General features: G+C 38.8%; 1 protein-coding gene across 1 annotated transcript; it reads left to right on the plus strand.

Annotated features, from left to right (window-relative positions):
* Positions 1-1810: 1810 nt before the first annotated feature.
* Positions 1811-8849, plus strand: LOC133967468 (pyridoxal kinase-like). The gene is made up of 11 exons (XM_062402937.1): positions 1811-2069; positions 3046-3100; positions 4974-5078; positions 5172-5255; positions 5365-5399; positions 5580-5665; positions 5768-5813; positions 5923-6034; positions 6208-6344; positions 6464-6530; positions 7302-8849. Exons 1-11 carry the CDS (start codon positions 1989-1991, stop codon positions 7427-7429), a joined length of 936 nt encoding a protein of 311 aa, XP_062258921.1. The 5' UTR covers positions 1811-1988; the 3' UTR covers positions 7430-8849.
* Positions 8850-9499: the final 650 nt, after the last annotated feature.

The raw sequence follows: 9499 nt of genomic DNA on the forward strand, positions 1-9499 counted from the left end.
TGCCTGAGCCCCTGCTCAACGCACAATGAGCAACATCAGCAGAATAGCAGAATATAAGAGAACTCCTCATTAGGCATTTACAGATCTCAACACTGGTGCATTTGCAGAATTGGCACGTTTTAATGTTCTCTATGCAGCTGTATTAATTAAGTCAAGTATTTGTGATTGGCAGTTTGAATAGGATAGAAGGGGTTGAATCAATGAGGCCTTTGTGCTGGTGAGATGGTGCAATGTATAAAAAGCTGGTTTACTTTCTTTGTATGCATTACATAAAGTCACAGCTTTACATGTATGGTGTTTGAACATGCGTTTATCGACAGGAACACCCTTAAATGTATTTATATCTCTAGATGTGAAGGGGAACCTGCGACTATTATAAGTCTGATTTAAGTGAATAATTTTGTCTAGCATAATGTCATCACTTTTATGCCCCTTTTACACTGGAATGTAAATAGTTAAACGTGAAAATTCCCTTTTTGGACATTATGATTGTCTTTTAAATTTCATTTGATTTCACAGTGAAATTAGTAGTTTTATCCCCCCCATTTATACAGGGAGCAAGTAAACATTCGTTCTCTTGTGCCCCCTAGTGGTGATCTAGACACACACCTCAATTGTTTTTTATTCAGATTGATTGAATATGATACAGGGTCAGGGTTGAGTCACATCTTACAATAATTTACTTTTGCTTACATGCACTAATGAATACATAATTTCATTTGACATGAAATAGCCAAATGAGGCTGAGTATTTTTTGTGTTCGACCCATATGTGTAAATGTATCTTTGTGTATTGTGTGTTTAATTTAAAGTGTCTTATAACCATTTGACAGAATGCATAAAAAGTATTTTGGTTTCCAGATATGATATAAACACATATGAGGAAATGGAAAATTACATGTTTGTGTTTTAAAGAAAAGTCAATGTAAGGTCAGCTAGTTTCATAGCATACGTAGCTTTCTCCTATTAAATATTATTTTAAAAAGTCCTTAAAAGCTGCCCAAGATTGTCTGTATGCCAAGTTTAAGAGTAACGTACAAATCATCCCCCTCAGGGGTTAACATTAAATGTGAAATATTAGTCATGGTCTCAACTTTCCTACTGAAATATAACAAGTAGTGATTTTGCAGGTATTTTCAGAGGAAACAGCCCAAAGTTATCAGAAACGGCTTTATGAAATCTAACTCAAGAATAACAAGGAGGGAAAGCGTCCCTACCATGCGAGTTCCAGCAACACTGAGCAGATACACTGGAAAAAGTAAATGAACCAAGGGGGGCAAAACACAGAGATATTTACATTCAATACAAACTGAGTATAGTGAAACACCAGAGACAGTTGATCTCAAATCAGTTTAACTAAATTTTTCAAATAAATTTAACTTGACTATTTAATTCAATACAACTCAATTTTTCAACTAAATTTAATTAAATTGTTCAAATAAATTTAACTAAATTTTTTAATTAATTTAACTCAAATATTTAAGCCTGTGCCTTCTTTCCCTCTTCTTTCTCTCTTTTTCTCCTTTGATGACTATGGTTACAGATGAATAGTTCATCAAAGGTGCCTTGATAATTTAGGAGAGCTGTATTCCAAGACACAGCCACCGCTCCAGCTTGATCCTGTAGAAGATAGTCTATGGCCTCATCATCATTCAGCAAAATATATTTATCTTTACAAGACAGTTACTTCCTTCATAAAAAAAGTTGATTAATTTATTAATTCTGGTAAGAAACTAAGTCAGTGCCCCTTTCTCCCACGTTTATCGCGAACCCTTGAACGCAGCAGTGTAGGTGTCCTCACAGTTGCCTGAGAGGAAACAGCAACTGTCTGTCAGAAGCAGTAGCAGTAGCAGCAGCGCCGCTTCCTCTCCGTCCGTCAGTCTTTGGACTTGTCCGTCACACGCCGAGCTGCGGTGAACCTCTCGTCCTCCGCGCGTCTTCAGGCTGTAGCCGCCTGCGCCCCCGTCCCGTGTGTCCTCAGACGCAGTCATGGAGTGTCGCGTGCTGTCCATTCAGAGTCACGTTGTCAGGGGATACGTCGGGAACAAGTCGGCATCATTTCCTCTGCAGGTGAGAACTGGAAACTGCTGCTGGGATGGGGGGGAACCAGTTCAGTCTGTGCTGCTGGGGAGGGGGGGGGGACCAGTTCAGTCTGTGCTGCTGGGGAGGGGGGGAACCAGTTCAGTCTGTGCTGCTGGGGAGGAAAACCACCAGGAGAACACTGAAGGGTGTAAAGTTCCACTTCCTGCTTCGAGAGAGAAGTCATGCATTCAATATAACGGTGTATTAAACAACACTTCCCCTGCTGCTTGAAAACACCACAGGCCATTTGTTTATATTATGTGCTTTCAGTCACTAATCTTAATCGTGTTGTGGCTGTAAAATAGCTTAGGGATCAGCAAATGTGCTGTTTACTAAATGAGGGAAATGCCCCTTTGCAAACAGCACGTTCAACATATGGTTACAGTCAGGTGGTCTTTTACTATTTCAACTAGTCCTCAACCGGGGAAGCTACAGGTAGCAAACCATCAAACGAGAAAGACCAGTAATATGTATGGGTCTATGAGGCCAGGGCAGATGATCATAGTGTAATAATGAGGGGACTGTCTTCTTTGTTAGTTACCATCAGTGAGAGCTTTGTTGTTGACCATGTTCATCCCTTTATGGCCACAGTTTAAAATCTCCAATAAGAATTGATATTTTCATCACAGTATTGTGTTGACAGTGGATATTTTTGTGAAATGATCTAAATCAGGGGTTCCCAAATCTCTTCAGCACCTGAGACCCCTTTATCCCAAAGTACATTGACTTGAAAACTAGTGAACTTCATGCACACGTCACAATGTGTCCTGTTCTTCTAAATTGACCTTAATGCGACTGATGCTTCCTCTAATTTGTCATCTTCACCGTAGAGGTCATGTGGGGAAAAAGCAAATCAGCAGGGGTAACAACATGTGATATCTAAATTGTATTTGTAATTCTTCAACCCCTTCTCTCAGACGCTGCTCTGTTTCACTCTTTAACTTGTTTATTTCTCTTTTGTCAGGTGCTGGGCTTTGAAGTGGACTCTATCAACTCCGTCCAGTTCTCCAATCACACAGGTTGAGTGATTTCATGCACGCATGACAGATTGAAAGGAACACAGCAGATAGTAAAAGAGCAGAGGACAAATACTAGAAGCTCATATAACCAGTGCAAGTTAGGAAATCCTTTGTTATCCAAGACAATGATCAGAAATAGATACATGTTAGAAGCAGTAATTGGGTTTTTTAGGAGTTACACAACTTGTAGGAGATTTGGAAACAATGAAGACAAACAAACCCTTTTGATCACAGGAGGACTCCACTGTGAACCTTAACCAGGCCTCTTAGGTGTCGGGGCAAAGGTGCAATGTGCAGAGTTACTCACTGTCAGTGTAATTTGCCTTGTTTGTGTAAACACCTTTTGATCAAACTCGGTGGAATACAGTCACATCATTGTGGTCCATTCAGAAAATTAAACCCCTCTTCTCACAGTTTACAAAACTACATAGTCCAGATGGGGCCAGGTCCATTTGAGTATGTTGTGTCATATAGATACTGTTGTGAATCATTTACTTTTTAAATTGTATAGTTTAAACAGTTAAAGAACAGCTGATGCATAGTTCAACACTTGAGCCGTCAATAATGTGCTCTGTAAGGAGACTACAATAGATAGAATACCTTTTTAAAATGAGTCTCTAATATATGTTATAATAATGTAACAGTGTTCCATGAGGACCAATATAAAGAGCTTCTAGCAGCTGCCTCATTGTTGAGATGCATTGTGACAGAAGTTCAAGTTAATTAAACTTATATAAGTGGATATTATCCTAGGCTATCATTTAACACAAGGTAGATTATCATACAGTCATGTCTGAAAGTCTGGATTTTAAAACCTCTTGTATTACGTCTCCGTCACTTGTTCATCAAGTAAAGAAGTTTTGAGTAGGCAGGAGTCGTTTCTGTCAATCCTGTCGATCATATGTGGAGGTTGATGAAAGACGGAGATCTTTACCTCCTGCCTGTTGGTTTACATTATTCAGTAACTCTATGGTCATCCCACAGATATACAGTGTTAGCCATTTTGAGTAGTTGGGCAGTCAAAAGGTCAACGTCTAAAGTAACACGTGAACGTCAGAAAAAACATGTGACTCTTTATTTCTCAGGATTATGATCTGAGACCCATGGGCCAAAGTATGTGAAGAATGTGGTTTCACCACAGGTGCATTAAACATGATTTAAACATCAGCTCCTCTGACTGGGAGAACTGCTCAGTGTCCAGGCTGCAGTCCTACTCCGAGTTCATTCTAGTTTGAGTAAATAACATTAATATTCATAAAGTTTGACTTTCAGTGGGGGCATTAATGTTTATATTCCCCTCTAATTCCAACGAATGCCTCTTCTTGTGAGCTGTGATTTTGCTTTATTTTAAGCTTCCTCTGCAGTGGGACCAGCTTTTCAGGATCTGTTCTAGGTTAAGGTTGAGAGGGGGACAAACACAGTGGGAAGCTAGCAACCAGGACACAAGCATCCTATTGAGTCTGGGTAGAGGCCCCGTTTGGCCCTGGACAGCACACAGACGAGGGACCACAGCTGAGGGAGAGTGGGGGATGGGAAGAGTGAGCAAAGAGGGAATGTTTTCTTAGAATTTCTTAAATTTCATCCAAGCTGGGATGATACAGTGAAGCTGTGTTTGTATGAGTTTAAGTAATACAAAAGCTTTTTTGTCATGGTTTCCCACTGACTCTCAAAAAGAAAAAGTTTGAGTTCAAAATTCGAAATCTTTGACCTTTGAAAAAGCTTGAATCCTTAAATCTACATTTGTCTCATCACAATGTTACAGCAGCATTTTCTTTTAGCTGATGTTTTTGCACATTTCAGCAGTATAAGTGTTTTTATTGAATTCCAAACAGCATTAAGAACTTCCAAATGTCCTGTATCTCCTGAATGTCAGGCTACTCCCACTGGAAGGGACAAGTGCTGACAGCAGAGGAGCTGAACGTCCTGTATGAGGGCATCAAGCTCAACGAGGTGAACCACTATGACTACATCCTCACAGGTGAGTCAACACATGATAACGTTGATCCTGAGCAGCTGCAAAAGCTACAATAAGTCAACTAGACCTAATTTTCGTTTTGCCTTCTTTCTCAAGGTTACAGCAGGGACACGTCCTTCCTGGGAACGGTGGTTGATATTATTCAGGAGCTGAAGCAAGCCAATCCGAGCCTTGTATATGGTAAGTGTGAAATTGGGTTTTTCAAATTAGAAGGAACGATGTTGCATTTCTGAAAACATTTTTTGATTAATGTTCTTCAAAATCTGAATTTGAGTTTTATTCTCCACAGTTTGTGATCCTGTTATGGGCGACCAGGGTGCTATGGTAACCAGTGACTTCCCATACATCTTTCTTCCACATCATTGATAACACTTGCATCTTTGTGTTCTTTTGAGTCACACATTTCACAAACACTTTTTTTCAGTCTCTAAAACTAACTTCCAGGAATCATAATAATGTTTGGTCATGCAGCTTTTCTCTAACAGGGGTTACTTTTCTTTTTAGTATGTTCCAGAGGAACTTTTGCCAGTCTACAAAGACAAAGTAGTGCCTTTGGCTGACATCCTCACCCCCAACCAGTTTGAAGCAGAGTGAGTGCACCTTTTGACGTCATCACTGAAGAAAGTACAGAATTAACAATGCAATCTGTCTGTCATTACTATTACATCTGAATAACATTTGTTTTTCCACAGGCTATTAACTGGGAGGAAAATCCAAACAGAAGAAGATGCTCTTGAGGTACATATCATGCGCAGCTCCAGTTTCGCTGCATTTGGATTTAATTTGCGTCACCTAGAAGCAACATTTTTGAGAAAATTAGACGTGTATATTTGTGTATATTTTCCAGGTGATGGAGCTTCTTCATAAAATGGGGCCAGACACTGTGGTCCTCACCAGTACGGACCTCCCATCAAAACTTGGGGACCAGTTCCTTGTGGCCCTTGGGAGCCAAAAAATAGGTAAAGTGCCAGAACAATGGTCTCCCAAAAGAGTTCTTTCTTTTAGCCGTTGCTATTTAGCATTATAACACTGTGAAGTTCAACTACACAACAAGCCACTAATGCTTAGTGCTGTTTAATCACTGCCCCTGCCAACTTTGATATCACTCCGCCGTCTGTCTTCCTCACTGCAGTGAAACCAGATGGGACCAAGACCACTCAGAAAATCTGCATGGACATCCCCAAAGTCGATGCTGTATTTGTGGGGACAGGAGACCTTTTTGCCGCCATGTTGCTTGCCTGGACTCACCTTCACCCCAAGGACCTGAAGGTCTGCAACACATTTGTCTTTTCGGTCAAACAGTTTAAGGAATCTCATCAATCTTGTTGCCCTGTGTAATTAATATATTCCACCTCAATGTAAACAAGTGTCTCTTCTGTTTTTCACAGGCTGCCTGTGAAAAGACTTTGTCAGTGATGCACCATGTCATTAAGAGGACCATTGCTTACGCCAATGGTAGATCTGACTCTCTTCTTGGATATGATTGTTGTTATTATTGTTTACCTGACATGAAGGAACAGTGTTTGCTTGCTTTTGCTGTAAATATGTTTTAAGTCATACAGTAGTAATGTCTGCCCCTATTGTGATTCATGATGTGGTCACTAGTAGTATCTCAAAGAAATAATGTTCACACGCAGATTATAATAATCCACATTGTTTTTTCTATAGTGATGTATCTATTACAAGTAAATAACATTTTGAGGAAGGCAAACAAGTAATGTAATAACTGTTTTCGTAAATAATTCTTTACAGTATTTACAGAGAACAGGATTTAAATTTGACTGCAAGGTTGACCCCAGGGTTTTTGCAAGGTATTAAAAAGTCATTTTTAAGTAATTTTAGGCCTTGGAAATTATGTCACTATATATAAATGCATATTGGCAGGTCTTAATGTTTAAGCCCATTTAAAATTACTTGCATCAGAAATTAAAATCAGCTTTAATGAAACTACAAACGATACCAACGTGGAACTGACAAATGTATAGTCTGTACCTGCAAGATATTTTGAGTGTTATTCTGTACTAAGCCACTTAAACTTATCTTCAATTATTATGGAGTATAAATATTTATGGGTCTCTGATATTCCTTCATATCTGTCGTCCTGAATTTCATTATTTATGGTCACAAAAGTCTTACATTTAACTTGTTGAAACATGCAGAGACTCTGGACCAGTAAGTCTGTCCAAACCCTGGTGTTTTACTTAAGCCTCTCTTTATATCTTTCAGAGGTTGCTGGTCCCGGGAAAAGGCCCAGTCCTGCACAACTGGAGCTGAGAATGGTTCAGAGCAAAGCCGACATCGAGAATCCTGCCATCGTAGTGGAAGCAAAGGTTGTAGAAAAGTCCTCTCAATGAAGGCGGTAGCATTGTGTGTGTGAACATTCACATCGTGCTGGTACGAATCGGTTTAGAATTTGGGCGCTCCGTCAGACACATGTAGGATTTCCACATCAGAGACTGTCACATGTCTCTGCCTTACTCTCCGAGGGAGTACTACTATGTTTTGGGCTCAGAAGGATTTTTTGTATGCACATACTGGAATCACTGCCATATGTCTGTACTATAGCCATTTTAGATGGTACCTACTATGATCAAGATTATTTTGTGCGATTAAAACATTTCATCTTGTTTAAAGTATTTAAATATAAAGGGCCCATTCTGGGGTAATGAAAACCACAATTCGTATAATTTAGATGAAACACATTAGTGAAAACATCACTAGGATTATTTCATATTCAGTTTCGACCAAATGATCCTTTCCCCTAGATCTTACACACTGACCCTTTAAGCTCAAGAGAAAATACACAACTCCAGTGTCTACTTGTTTGGTTAGGATAGTTAGTCAGCCTTCATAACATGTACTTAAAGTGTGATGCTCACAAGGCATTATAAGCACAGCCGTGTTCTATAATATATTAAGTTAGGTCAGAAGTAATACACAATTCATGAGCAAAGAGGTCTCTGTCCCCTGGTGGGGAAGGAAAAAAGGGGTAAATATACCAACCATTCTAATCATAGTGATGATGTCAATGTCCTTTTACCGCATTGTGACTTTTCTGAAATCGTGATAAAGATATGAACGCATGCAGTGTGCTTATATTGCACTTGGGTGTTTATCATGCACTTTAAGTCCTTAAACATTTAAGATTGGATGCATTAGCCAATATGAATTAACAGTTACGTGATTTCAAACTTATTTTTGTAGTGCAATTTATTTTCCATGGTTATCTAAAATACAGTGTCAGTAATTGCTGAGGTAATATAACTTCCATCTCATGCAATGAGTATGTAGTCTTTAAAGTTTTAATTAACCCAAATGATGTGACTTTGTTTAGTTTTAGAGAAATCGTTACTTACTAATTATTCATGAATCTAGGTTGTCTAAGATTTTTTCAAACGGTTTTTCACCTCCTTTATTAAATTATGCAATGCTTTCTTGAACTAGCGGATGTGTTACATGTTAGTTTAATGTCTTAAGCATCTCAAATTGAGGTATTTGCACAGATAATCTTTAAAATATTTACTAGTTATTTTCATGTTTGACTTTTTGTCATATCTCAAGGAAAGAGTCGGTTATGTGAGACCATGCTGTGTAATAGCCTTAACAGGGTTAGGAAGGAGAAAGAAGACATTGGTTGTGAATGTTTTTTGTGTCCCGATAGCTGATCACCAACAACATATAATATTAGAAAGTCAAGTGCCAAATTTTTAACTGCTGCTCTGATCTAGATGAATATAAGAACAAGAATAATAAATGATTAATCTTTTACTGAAACTGTGTTTTGATATCCATCAATTATCTATAGCACTTATGTTTTGAGGGGTGGGGAGCTGGAGCTAATCCCAGCATGTACTGATGATTAATATTATTAATTATTATTATTTAATCATTGTTAAGTTTCAAGATAACCCTCCTGGGGGAGCAGTGTTTCTTTTAAAGATTAAAAATAATGTGTCTTATTAACAACATAATATAAGAATTTTATTGCTACTCTGCTTTCTTTTCGTTCCTTTTCTAAATTATAGGGTCTTTGAAAAAGTAAAGAAATAAAAGCATAAGAAGTGAAGAATAAAGACTAGCAAGTCAGTGTTTGTAAGCTGTGCTGCCGGGTACTTACTATAGAGAGGTAACACAGCTCTGTTTTCTCGACACTAATCCACAGTATTAACAGCTAGCATTAACCCAAATAACCAGACGGGACGAACGTGTCTGCTCATCTGCATTCTGAACCCACTGAACCAAGTTAAAATGTGTGCATCTTTTGTGTGGCCGGTATCCTCAATGTAATGTGAACGGTTTAGCTGGGAAATTAAAGAGTTGGTTTTGCTGTAGTGGCTGGTTGGTGTCTTATGCTGATAATTCCAAATGCCATATGTTATCAGCCGACACACCAGACTGCTCTCACAGGAGGCCCCAGAGGGTTT

This window comes from Platichthys flesus, chromosome 13, assembly GCF_949316205.1.
Source record: "Platichthys flesus chromosome 13, fPlaFle2.1, whole genome shotgun sequence".
Taxonomy (NCBI): domain Eukaryota; kingdom Metazoa; phylum Chordata; class Actinopteri; order Pleuronectiformes; family Pleuronectidae; genus Platichthys; species Platichthys flesus.

Excerpts from the sequence above, each read along its gene's own strand:
- LOC133967468 (XM_062402937.1), top strand. The coding sequence starts at position 1,989 with ATGGAGTGTCGCGTGCTGTCCATTCAGAGTCACGTTGTCAGGGGATAC. Across the intron at positions 5,079-5,171 it reads CTATGACTACATCCTCACAG|GTTACAGCAGGGACACGTCC; the intron begins GTGAGTCAACAC and ends TTCTTTCTCAAG. Across the intron at positions 5,256-5,364 it reads CAATCCGAGCCTTGTATATG|TTTGTGATCCTGTTATGGGC; the intron begins GTAAGTGTGAAA and ends TATTCTCCACAG.